At 40.2% G+C, this 13,717-nt stretch overlaps 1 protein-coding gene and 1 long non-coding RNA gene across 8 annotated transcripts in view; one reads left to right on the top strand and one right to left on the bottom strand.

The window, feature by feature from the left end:
- The window catches only part of LOC146514693 (uncharacterized), a 332,360-nt gene that overhangs the window by 159,481 nt on the left and 159,162 nt on the right, over positions 1 to 13,717 (top strand). The window lies entirely within an intron of this gene.
- Positions 1 to 13,717, bottom strand: part of tcf4 (transcription factor 4) — a 249,336-nt gene that overhangs the window by 13,808 nt on the left and 221,811 nt on the right. For 4 of the 7 annotated variants that reach the window (XM_085166088.1, XM_085166086.1, XM_085166089.1 and 1 more), the window contains 3 exons: positions 8,105 to 8,243; positions 3,699 to 3,864; positions 420 to 649 (listed from right to left, as the gene is read on the bottom strand). In XM_085166088.1, the coding sequence (XP_085022214.1) occupies positions 420 to 649; positions 3,699 to 3,864; positions 8,105 to 8,243 (535 nt within the window). The remainder of the gene's footprint in view (positions 1 to 419; positions 650 to 3,698; positions 3,865 to 8,104; positions 8,244 to 13,717) is intronic. The other 3 variants (XM_085166087.1, XM_085166090.1, XM_085166092.1) reach the window with 1 other exon arrangement.

The following is a 13,717-nucleotide window of genomic DNA, read 5'->3' on the forward strand; positions in this document are numbered from 1 at the left end:
TTCTTTCCAAAAAGGCCTCTAGTTAGTTAGTAGTTTTTCATGCTATTTGTTGTGAATAAGACATATATATGAAAGCAGTTATATCTTTTAAGAAGAGGGTTCAAGGTCACTGACAGTTTTATTTGTTTATTTTCAGGTTGTGTGACAGGAATAAATTAAAACTTCTTATCTGCTTTATACAAATTAAATTACAGTCAATGACACCATAAACTCATCAGGAAAGTCATTACTGAGATCACAGAGCAAGCGAGCTGAAGGCAGGTTTTCTAATACACTTTAACACAGGTTTAAATGACTTCCTCATTGGCTTCACTTTTCAGATCTGGAAGTTATGTCCATATTTTATTACCACTCTATTTCCTAAAATACATACAAGGCAAATGTATGTGCTGTAATGCAGTGCTTCACTTGAAACCAACCTCGGACTTGTTGTTCCAGACTGAGGATGACAGCCACGGCCTGGTGCAGGATCAGCAACTTTGTCTGAGGTTTGTCGCTCTTCAGGTGCAGCTGGACCATCCTGCCTAGCTCCTTGAACGCCTCGTTGATGTCGCGGACACGAAGACGCTCCCGTGCGTTGTTGGCCATCCTTCGCTCCCTCTCTCTCTCCATCTTCTGCTCTGGAGTCAGGTCCTCATCGTCATTGTTGCTACAGAGACCAACGATGAAGACAAGGACGAGAAATGGAAGAAGAAGCAGGGGATGAAGGTGGGAGAAGAGGAGAGCGAGAAGGAGGATTTGAAGATGAAGGTGGTGTTTGCGTACCTGTCTCGTTTTAATACAAACCTACAGTGCTGCAGGTTTGCAGAAGCAAGGTTACAACAACAGCAGGGTTTGGGAACAGACACCATGCTGGGCTGCATTCTGGCAGTTTCAAGGGCTACTCTGTTTTTTATTTACTTTGTCACATATTCTCTACTTGATGTGGGGTCACATCAAGAAGCAGTTTGAAGATAATTATTGAAGTAAACAAGACTAACATGGAAAAAACAGAAAAAAATTGCTGACATGGAACTCTGTTTACTTTGCTTGCCCTCTTAAATCCACTAGGTAAAAACATAAAAAGCTAATAATAGTGGCTCACTGCATCACAGTAATAATAGAAATCAATCTGATGCAGTGCTGGTGGGAGAGACTTTCTTCAGCAGCATGCACACAGACTGCTGTTTGCGCAGCAGCACTAACTTGATTAACTCTCCCACTCAGCACTGGGATCAGCTGGTCATGCTACTTCCATATCACTTTTGGTAACTCATCAGAAGGTATTTGTGTTTTACAGCACACACTGTATACTACAGTATTGTAACACTGTTTGTTCAAAGTTGAAATATACAGCATCTCTTCAACAGAGTGACAATGAAGGCTCTTTTAGTCTTCAAAATGTTTTATGTATCTAGAATCAATCCATAATAACTAATAATAATAATAATAATAATAATAATAATAATGGATTGCATTCATATAGCGCTTTTCGGCCCTCAAAGCGCTTTACAGTACCACTATTCATTCACTCTCACATTCACACACTGGTGAAGGCAGCTACAGTTGTAGCCACAGCTGCCCTGGGGCAGACTGACAGAAGCGAGGCTGCCATATTGCGCCATCGGCCCCTCTGGCCACTAGATACATAACATACAATGTACAATGTATATATTATCGAAGCCTGGAATATTCCAGGCCTGGATATTTTCTAACTAGCTGTCACTAGCTAAGCTAGTTTATTTGGTGGTTAACAGCAAAACAAAACTGCCTTATTCCACTTGATCTCTGCAGTGGTTATGAGACTGACAAGTCTCTTAGCATCCTCGTGATTGTTTAAGCGTTCTTACCTTTGAAAAATATCTACAAGTCAGGTTTGTTACGCTAGAAACAACTCGCATCTTAAATACAAACTGAATAAAGTTTGAGTTTCCCTTCAGGGACTGAAAAAGCAGGCAACACTGTACACGGGGAGTGACTCTGATGTGTCACAGCACAACAACAGGTAGACATGGGAAAATCTGTGGCTTAAACAGACGGTCAAATTTGGAGAGCGTGTTTGGTATATAATGAAAACATCCACAGGGTGCTAGTCTCAATGAGCTGAGGAGCCAGACACAGAGGTGTGGTTAGTAGGGGGTGTCTGATAATCTTCTGGGGTGCAATAACAGTCGAAATAATAACAATTTTTACCACAGATTTTTTTAACTCTTGTGATCACGTGATTTGTTGTGCATATGGTTGCCTGGATACAAAGCTGGTCACTTCAACTTAGGGCTAAAGGGCGTTTTCACAAATCTCTGCCTTCTGCTTTCTGTCACTTTGAACCCTTTTAGGACACTGGGTCACTCACTGCTGCTAATCATGTGCCATGCTGCATTCTGCTGACAACATGAGAGTGAGCGAGTTTATAAGAAGATAATAAGAAAGAGTGCTTAGTTTATCTCAAGAAAGACAATCAGATATATATATTGTTTTTTTTTTAAGTAGGCAATCCATGCAATTCCTCTGCAAAGATGCACTGAATAATCGGACTGCACAACCCTGCTGGTAGAAATTCTATTTTTATGGTAGTTTGAGTCAGAAGTTATACAAATGTGTGCTTTCCTGCTGGATCACATGACAACATGTTCCCAAACCCTGTAAAAAAAGCATCAGTTAAAAAAACAACAAGTATTATGTTCCTCATCTTCATCTTCAAAAACCTTCAGTATCATCAACCTCATAATTATCAACATGACCGCCACCATCATGTACAAATTTCTGGGTTTAGGATCCAAATGTTTCCGATTGAGTTGTCCTCCAGGTGAAAAGAAACCACAATAAACATCTTGTTTATCTTTGGAGGGCTGAAGGCTGCTCCACTGTATCCAGGACGGGAAAAAAACAACACTTTCTATCGCTTCATATTTTGCTTGCTTAAGTGTTTACATTCATAATGAGTAGGTTTCACACCTTTAAAACATTAAGCTTTCTCGCCAACAGCAAGAATATCCATAAGTGTTTTCATTGCAGTTGATTTCCCGACCCTGACACAGCGAGACAACACTTCTTTGAGAATATTGACTGCTGGCTCTACTCTGGTGTGTGAGAAACAGTTAAAACCAGGCTCAAGACCATGGAGAGACTGACGGGATCAAACAGGAGCTGCATGTCCACCAGGAACCTCTGCTCCTCCCTCAACAGCGCCGTAACTTGACCAGCGGCTCAGTTAAAAAGGGAGATGCCAGGTGAACACGGACTCAAAGTCTCGTTGTTTACTGAAATATTTAGCTGCTTCTCAACACACTTGGTCACTTCATCAAAGTCCAGAGGCTGGTTCCCAAAACACTCAAAGCTTTAAGTCCTTCTCTGTGGTCCTTTTCCAAAAAGTGACAAAAATACTTTAAATTAAGTAAATATTTAGGGGAAGTCTATTATTTAAGGTAAAAAGATATAATAAAACACAAATAAGAATTATTCATATTGATTTTTCATGTATCTAGCTAGTTTTTTCCACCTTGAAACCTGCTTTTTGAGCATTTTATTACTTTTGCTTTATCCCATATTGGTCACATTGTGGTTTATAATTTCAGCATGCTCTATTTTTGTCTTGCTCTTTATCAATGACACAGGAAACAGAGAGGTCTCCGAGCGCTGAGGTGTTTTGGGAAAATGCGTGTCCCAGCCCAGCTGAGGGTTTTGATGGAAGTGAACGCCTAAGAGGTTGGCGGGGTTACCTAGATCTTGACCTCTCAATAGATTTGAGCTCCTTGCTGTCGGGGTCCTCTTTCTTGGTGTCCAGGGACTTCGAGTCCTGCAGGAGGTTCTCGTCTCCTTCGTCCTCAGACTTGATCTCCGAGCTGACGGAGGAGGTGCTCTGGCCTTGAAGGCCTCCGGACAGAGCTGCAGGAGAAGAAATGAGAAGATGGGAGGGGTTAAAAGGTGCAAACAGGTAAACGCATATGAGCCCGGTACACAGGTATACAGCTGGCAGAATAAATAAATGATTGGTTGCCAGAAAGAGCCAGAATGTGCCAGTTTGTGAAGGGAATAGAGAACTTTGCTATATGAAATCATAATTTTAGGGGTAATCTCTTGCATGGAATAGCATTTCTTTGCTTGACAAGATTTTATTCATTTATTTATTTACAGCTCATTTTAGGATAATAATCCACCTTTTTTAAGTGTAAGTAAGTGTAAGGCTTGTTTTAATAACCAGCCATCCTCTTAACATGCTTAACGTTAACATAAACACAAGGTGCCACCGCTGCACGGGACTAATATTTGCTGAAAACGAGCTGTTTCTATTACAAACAAGAAAACACAGGGACCTATGAAATGAAATGTACTTACAGTCCTGTTTAAAGTCAATACTTTTACCAGATTTTGACATTCATGGTTTATTTTCAGTTTTAAAAAGTATTGACATTCATGTGGAGATTAAAACTATCACGTTAAACATGTGTAAAAAGTAAAAAACTGTTCTGATATCTGCTGCTTTTGTGATAAAATGTTTAATTTTAAATAGAAGCATCTGCTGTAAATTTGAAGTGTAATGGTTACATGCCGTGTAACCATTATACATCATTTACATGATATTTTGCAGAGCACTGTAACAAGAGCTGGATGGGTATTATAGTAGAGGTGGAGATATGAGAAAGTGCACACTATATGTAACAGTTTGATGAACCTGATATAATGTCTGATATGTTGATTAAAAAAAAACGAAACTGACACTTTGTATCTATACAAAGCTCATTTAGGTTAGCATTTCAGATGGTGTTCCTCGTCTTCACGGGCTTCCGACATGAATGCAGCATCAGTCCTGGTTGAACCCTATTAATTCTCTAGTCAACCTCCAAGATGGCGCCACTGGAGAGTCGTGGTGCAGTCGTGCAGCCTCTCTACCCTCTGACTGTCTCTCTCCTCAGCTGAACAGTGCAGTCTTTATTTGACGTCTGTATGGATCCGTCACTGGGACGCTGCCAGCATCTCAGTCAACACAAAACACTCGAGCACTGTGTTCCCCTCACCCTGTACACACACACACACACACACACACACACACGCCAGCCAACTGTCGGCCATTTTGAATCCCCGTCTGCCTGACTGGAGGCATTTTGTGAGCAGCTTTGAGTGACGGCCCGTGTTTGGTTGGTGTGTTTGTGTGTGTGTGTCTCTTTACATACAATCGACTGTGTGTTTGTGCATAAATAGCTGCAGCGAAATAGACGTTAAACTGTGAAAAGTGACTTTGTGCTTCTGAATGGCTGATTGATAACACGCAGTCACAAAGTGACGCCGCCGGCGACAAACGCGAAATTCGAGGACGCACCTCCATGTTAATTAAGGCTTCTTCTCAGGGCTGTTTCTTTTGTCTTACTCACATCCTTCCCTCGTGTTCTAGCTTCCTTTACCGCTCGGCGTTCTCAAAAGCTGTGAGCAGAGGTTAAGTCTGACGTGTGTTAACACTGGAAAGCTGTGTGGTATTAACAAAGTGCTACAGCACAATGTACTGCACAAACGAAATCTGAAACTGACTAAAGGTCCTCAAAGTGTCCTTTGTCCAGCAGGCTTTTATTCTGAACAATGTGCTGCTACATTAACAGAGTTTGTTTTTTTTTTGCCAGAGTTGTTATATATTTACAGCTATTTCCTAGTATTTAGTAGCAAACTCCAGTATATACTTCTTTTGTGTTCTCCTACTATTATCTATTTTAATTATTGCAGTTATTATTTCTGATACTGTGGTTTTTTTAAGTACTTATCAACAAATCTAGCAATGTTTTGGACAAATCAAAGCTACTTTCTATAGAACACAGTTGCCAGCCCTGCACCATAAGCGCTCAATAAGGTGCCGCTCTCCACTTCTACTCCAATTCATATCACTGTTTTTGAAACATTAGTTATTATTTATTCTTCATTTATTACTTTCTTTGGTCTTTGTTTTGGTAAAATCCAGCTAGAAAACTGTTTTAGTTTAGAGTATTCTCTGGAAAAAGGGAAGATATAATAGTTTATATTTATATAAGATATAATAAAAAGTTTATATAAGATATAATAAAAGGCTTCACTCTACACCTTTTTGGTCATGAATTTGTGGTTTTCCTGTTTAATTCAATTCTATGTTGTCAAAAATTATTTCTGTTGTTACTTATTGTTATACATTTTTGAAAAAATAACTTAAATGAAATTATTATCATTATCAGTTAGATAGCAACAGAGAGGACTATTATCGGTGCGTTCTGGTGATCTTAGGGCAGCTGACATAGACATAAATGATTGTGTGACAGGAAACAAACATTCGGTCACTTCCAACATTCTTTCTAATTAGTAATTAGATCACATAAATCACATAAATATATGTGATATTGCAGTACAGTACTTGTACGTAACTTATGCTTGTGCTGTTTTTTTTCTAGACAAAACTGCCTAATTTAATCAGGATTTTAGAAATGCAGAGCGGCAGCTCATGTTTGAAATTTCTCTGCACTTAAGTTGTAACTGTTAATATGTAGTTTTTATGGGCTGTGCTTTAGTGAATGTTTCATATTCGTGTTTATTGACAACAGAAACTGTATTTGGCTGTAAAACTATATAGCAAATGTGAATATGAAACATTATGAACACAGGCTGTTGCATGTAAGCTTCAGAGAACCAGGCTACACTCTTCTGTTCGCATTTTGCAGGCCTATAGGTGCAACCTCATGGCTTAAATAAATAATGGCTGTGATGCCTGACATGTTTAAAACTCTGAATCACAACTGCAAAGACTGACATAAGTCCTTATTTTCCAAATGTGTCCTTTTGGTTGAGTGGACCAGACTGTGGATGACTCTGCACCAAATGGATTATGTTTGTTTAAAAGCCGTGTTTAATTTGGGAGAACTGACTATTAAAATTATATTAATAATATAGAAATCCACGTATCAGCACATGTTATACACTGAAATAACATTACCCAGTTTGTTGAGCTAATACCATAAATATTGCACAAGTATGCGCGCAATATACCATCAATATTGTATATAACATAACTATTAAAGTTAATAATTGTTTTGAAGTTGAGAAGAAGACAGAGGAGGAAGCCACAGGTCTGCCACTATAATTGTGCGCTTGCTGCCAAATCCATTTTAATAGCCTTTATTTACAGCCTCCACACACCCTCAGCCCTGTGTGTGTGTATGAGTTATGAACGGATGCAGAAGTAAGGAGTAATAGCTTCTTCTTCTTCTGCCAGAGTGTGTGTATGTGTATTTTCTCCCTCTCACCTCATTACACACTTGGCTGTGGTCGGCGCTGGCTGAACTTTGCTGCCAGCAGAGTCATTTTCAGCCTTTAAAATTGAGCACAGGGCTAATTTGCTACACAGCACACTCATATACCCATTTCCCTCCTGCAAATTCATATCACACACACGGTGTATTTGTTTAGCCTGCTCGGGCGATGAAATTCTTTGCAGCATTCTGAACCTGACCCAGGTAAAGTTTTCCCAGTTTTCTCTTCCTCCATTTTATCTCCAGGTTTTTTTTCTGTAAGTTTTCTGGTTGCACTTTTTTAGGTTGTCCTGTGTTGGGATTAACTTCCAGACCTCCTATTTTCTCTCTTCTGTTTGTTTACTTCTTCTTCTTTTTTGGACAATTTCTTCTCCTCCTCCTTCCTTCTAATTATGATCTACTTGAGAGATGCTGCCTTTACTTTTTCTTGGATCGTTGTATTGTTTTAAATCATGTTTGTCCATTGTCTTTGCTTACTTTTTTATTATCATCATACAGGCCCAGAAACACTCCTTTCTTGTGCTTGCACATTAACAAACCCTTGATGTGAGATTCCTCTGCCTACACGAAGCAGTGGCAGATGTTGGTACTGTTTGTCCATCACTGCTGCATCTTTGTTTCTTTATCTGGACATTGTTCTTATTTATAAAATGAAACATCTGGTAAAAAGAAAGGCACAGCCGAGAATACCAGTACTTTCTTTCTTTCTTCTGCGTATGCTTGAATCGAAGCGATTTTTTTTTCCATATAAACACTTGATGTTGAGAAACATGTTTATGCTTCAGTGTGAGCCAGGGAATATTCATCTGGGGACACTGGCAGATGCAGCATTTTTGTAATTTATCTTTGAGTGTGCAGGGTCTCACCACGGTACGGGTCAGGCTGGCTGAGGTCCGGCGAGGTGGCTGACTGAACCGGCAGCTGAGGCACCGGCACCTGACCCCCCATCGAATGTCCTCCACGCAAACCGCCCACGCTGCTGCCGTCTTCTCTGTGAGAGCCCACCTGGAGAACAGAGAGGAAAGGCGTGAAGGAGAGTTTCAACGAACAGCTGCTCTGATTCTGTCTACAGTCAGGACTGCAAAACAAAGCATCTTCCAGTTTCTAAGTCCAGATGTAATCTGAGCATTGGTCTACTCTGATGTTCTCCAGGCTCTTTTGTAGAATGTCTTAACTTTTGTCATTTCTGTGGAGGTTTTCTTTACCAGTAGGGTTTTGATCTCATGAGCCTTCTGAATTTAAAGGAGTTTGACCTTGATTAAAAACAACGATATATATGTCTGTCACTTTAATTAATTAAATGTAAGTTATACACTGCCACTTTAAAAAACACTTGCCTTCAGCCACTTCACATTGAAAGGTAACGACTATAATATTAAAGAGAGACAGTCTTTCCTATGAGCAAGCACTTGGCAACAGTGGAAAGGAAGAAGTCTCTTAACATGATGAGACCTCCTACTGAAGCAGGATCAGCCATCTACCTCAACCAGTTGAGGGGTGAGGAGACAGAGAAAGGAGAAAAGAGCCCCACGGACAACAAAAACCACTCTGTAGTTTTTAAACAGGTTAATCATACAAGGTTATATAGCATTTTTACTAGGGACTACTTCTAAAGGCGGATTAGCACACCCTGTTGAATTTGGCAGCAGGATGGCTTATGTTGAGTCCATGTGTGTGTTCATTATAATAAGGAACATGTCACCAAGTGCAACATCTGCAACACTGATGTGTTTTCAATAGTTTTTGGACAACAATGGATTTCTGTGGTTTTGTTACACAGGCAATATCCTTTTAATCAGATCAATTCGCTGATGGCTTTGGTTATTTTGCATGACTTTCTGACCATAAGAAAAATGCTAAACATTACTACATATCACTTGAAAGTCAGTAAGCACTAGTCCACACACTAATTTCTTCATTTTAAGCTGAGTTTTTATCAGTTTCTAACAAGAGTTTTAAAAATCCTTTAGTATGGATATTTATATGAAGCAAATGTATGAATTTCATTTACCCTCTTAAAATCCCCCAGGTCATGGACAACCCACTGAGGTAATGGGAAGATTTGGGAAAATACTTTTATTACTTTAATTTATTACTAATTAGAGTACTTACTTCATTTCTATTGTCTGTTTATATTAGGAATTTTATGGTATCATTTCACTTTTCATGAAACAAACACTGTAATTGTAATGAACTCTTCCTTCCTCTTTCCCTGAGATGTTGTAGTTCTGTCTTTGCCCTGTTGAGGGCATCCTCACCCTTTCTAATACACTGAAGATCCCCATCGCTCCTATCTTTCCAATCTCACATGCATCATTCCCATCAGTGTTTTTTTTTTTTTATATTATTAATTTTCCATTTTTCCAATTTTCCAGACTCCCTGTTTTCACGTGTGTGTGTGTTCGTGTGTGATTGTGTGTTTCAGTACAGGTTCATATCTCCATGTCTGACATGTATATTTACAGTTTCTTCTTTTTTTGGCTCCAAATTGTGTCTCCTTGTTTTTCATGTGGGTTTCAGGGAAATACTGTATGGGTGCGTGTGTGTGTGTGTGTGTGTGTGTGTGTGTGTGCGTTCTTTGCTGAATCCTATCCATCTGTCTACCACACACACACATGTACATGCACACACACATGACAGCACAACAACTGACAATTATCTTAATGCCCATATGTTTAATTGTGGGATTTCTAATTCCCAGAGCACCAAGTAGCTTCCAGCAGGGACTCACTGTTTTGGCACGAGATGGATTTTTTTTTTTTAAAGTGTGCGTGTGTGTGTGTGCGGGCTTGTTTGTGTGTGATGCCAGCTTTCTCATGGCATCCTGTGGTTCTGGTCTCTTTCTCACCCTCCCTTCCCTGAGCTTTGGTTTACTTTGAACATTTCAGCGGGGCAGTTGATAAATATGAATTATGATGATGGGTATGCTGTAAAACAGTCCGATATGAATGTCGGGTACAGACCTTACACACCAATCAAAGCTGAATGGCAGCTCAAACTTTGCATAGACACATTGTTATAATGAGCCTATTCTGTGCTGCTATTTTATTCGTTCCCCCAGCCTGACAAAGTGTTCGTGCATGGTGTTTTGGGAGTGGATATTTTACCCTGACCAATCAGCAACCAGTGACGTATCCATTTGGCTGATGTCATCTGCAGTCTAGATGTATGTATTAGTGGTTCAGGGCCACCTTCTTATGTAGTGGTTTATAAATTTAATATTGACTTGGCCTGATTCCATAATGAGGGGTTTAAATGAAGCAACCATTCTCACCTGGCTTGTTCTCATCCTTCATCCATTTTATTTGTATACTTTCGTTGCAGTTTAATAGTTTTAATGTTTCCCTAAATGCACGTGTTTTAATAGTCCTCTGTGCGCAGGGCACCCATGCAAAGGTGGTAAACTTGATATCATTGGGCCATACTACATATATAAAGGTTGAATGAATTATATAAGAGTTTTTCTGGGGTGTTGCTAGTAGCAGCTAATGAAGCGTTGATGCTGGTCTCACGCTGAGATGAAGAGCAGGCTGCAGAAGTCTGGTGAGCAAATTTCTTTCTCACACTTTTCCAAAGACACCGACTCAAAGTGAAGTCACTTTAGGCGAATTATCATGCCGCTTGCTCAGGGATTTACACGTTTTTTCACATATGCATTTCTCGCTAAGACCAGGAAATGGACTTTGATGTGTAAAATCCCCCCATACAAAACTCTGAGCTGCTGATAAGCTCAGCATCAGCTGGCCCCAGCAGGTTCCTTCTTGTGTCACTAAACTGCAGGTTATGTGATTCTTTAACTTCTGTAAGAACATATATGCACCGTGAAATCGGCGCTCCTAAAAGTCTTTACGATCAGTTGTTGCACCGTGTGCCTCAGTTGGTATTAGTGTAAAAAACACATGACACTCAAAATAAAAGCAGGACCAGGATTCCAACTTGGAAAGTAGAAAGCACATCCAGCTAGGAAATCCCGGATGCTGCATTGGTAAATAGACATCATGTTATGTGTTGCTTTTCTAGTCATCCATTCACATATACATGCATACAGAGCTTTAGAATCACTCAAACACTGGCGGATGCATCGGTGCAATCTGGAGTTTATTGCCAAATGAAATTTGGACATGCACGCTAGTGCAAACATTTACTTAAGTCCAACAGAAGCTGTTTTCACAAATTTACTCTTTGACAATTTGAGGACAAGTCAGGACTTTTTCCACATGCAGCACATGGCAGGGACTAGTCTGCTTTAAACGGCATTGCACTCCTGGACGTGCTCCATGTGGTTTAGGTGAGGGAGGTGCCTGAGGTGCAGGAAGAAGGACATATGATCCCCACTCGCTAGAGAAAAATTTACCAGACAATTAACTTTGATTTTCGCGTATCAGCACAATCTGACGTCACATAGGCTTCTTACTGGGGAAAGACCAGTTAATATCTGCTGGGGAATATCTAGAAAAATTATTTATTTTAGTGCATGTTTGAAGGCTACAGTTGGGGAAACAGTGTATATGGATTGTACAGATGACTGAGCAACACAAATGTATTTTTATTGTTTTTCCGTTTTAAATAAGTACCCAATGACATCACACTTTTTCCTTCAGCCTCTGATACTTTTAAAGACGATGAGGTCTAGAGGTGGTGTTACACATTGCTGCTAGTTTCAGAAAATCAGCTTTTAACTAGATCAAATCTTAACGGTGAAGGTATGTTTTGACATATATTTTAAATGTCTTATATGCTGTGCTTCACTAGTTCAGTTTTTATGTATCCTAGGATAACCATAGTGTAAATAAGGTTGTTTTGAAAACCAAATCCCTCTGTCTGCCTGTTAATCCAGCTGGCTGACAGCGAGGTCTTGCCCACCACATGCCAAACTCCCCTCTCGCTCCGTGCAAATATCACAAAATGTCGACAGGCTTGTCAGCATGGGTGTGTGTTTCTGTGCGCGCATGTGTGTGTGTTTCAAACTGAGCGCCCTCCACCTATCCGTCCATACGTCTGCTTGCTCCCTTATTTATTGTTTGCCTCTCGTCTTTCTTTCTGTCTTTTCTTTTCCGTTCTCTGCCTTTCATCACCGCCTGGATTCCCAAATGTAAAATGGCAGCAGGGAGAGAGAAACGGAGAGGGTTTCGTACATTTTTAATGGAGGGCTTTTATATTTCAACAAGCCTTCCCTGTCTCTTCCTTAATTTAGTTCAATGAGGAGAGAAGATGAGGAGACAGATGGAGGAGACAAATATAAATAAATTACACATAAACTGATCTGCTGCTGGTGTAAACCCGATAGATACCACAAGGTGCAGCCACACCCACTTAGGCACCATTCTTCAGGTTTAAATATAATATCAGCTTTTCAACAAACGGAGATGTCAGAATGTCCCTGAATGCAGCAGGGAGACTTTTAAAAACAGTCACAAATTCATTAACATGTCACAACAACTTCGTAACAGACAAAATAAATTTTCCAGTTTTCACATGATAATGCAACTTTGATTAAACATAAAAATAGAAAAATATACCTCTGTAGGTTTAATTCTGATGGACTATAACTAATAAAGAATGGCTGCCCTGAAGAAGAGAAGTCATTATAAATGTAATGAATATGATTTAAATCAGTGGTCCCCAACCCCCGGGCCTCGGACCGGTACCGGTCTGAGAGTCGTTTGGTACCGGGCCACGAGAGTTGAGGCTCAGGTGTAAAATGTATGGTCTTCAGGGTTTTTATCGGTTTTCAGCGTTATTTTGTTATCGTTTTTACTAGGTACTAGTTTTATTTTGTTGTATTTATCCGCGACACCTTAAAGGCCGGTCCGTGAAAATATTGTCGGGCATAAACCGGTCCGTGGTGCAAAAAAGGTTGGAGACCGCTGATTTAAATAACCAACTTCCCCTCAGGGCCCAGTGACACAGGCCTAGAGACTGGTGGGCAACATTCTGGCAACCACACGTCACTAGAGAAAAATGTGGTCCTTAACCAGCTGGCGAACAGTAGGTAAAATTAATCAAAAAGAGGTTTACAGTGCTGCAGCTACACTGAAATTTCTGCAGACAACTACAGCTGACTGTGGCAATGTGTTAGCAACCAAAGCAATCACAAAAAAGTTTCTGGTGGATCTCACTCTTTGAAGCAGATTTTTCCCAGCAACAGCAGGAATCATTCGGTAACTAACTGGGGAATACACATTTTTCCCTAGTGACCAGAGGGCACAAGTGGATCAACGGCCAGTCTCTCATCCTTTATCCCAGTGATCCCCAAACTTTTATATGAACTAAAAAAGTAAACAGTGCCGCCATAAGTCTCTGCTTCTCTCGCTGTGTACAAGCTAAGCAACCACTGCAGCTGCTAAAGCCACAACGTTTGTGCAGGAGGAGGCCGGGGTGGATAGATCAGTCAACATCCTGTTTCATATATTTTAACAGAAACCCAGACTCCCGAATACCTACCTAAGAGCTTTTGGTAGATACTAAGAAACTACTGC

This window comes from Neolamprologus multifasciatus, chromosome 7, assembly GCF_963576455.1.
Source record: "Neolamprologus multifasciatus chromosome 7, fNeoMul1.2, whole genome shotgun sequence".
Classification (NCBI taxonomy): domain Eukaryota; kingdom Metazoa; phylum Chordata; class Actinopteri; order Cichliformes; family Cichlidae; genus Neolamprologus; species Neolamprologus multifasciatus.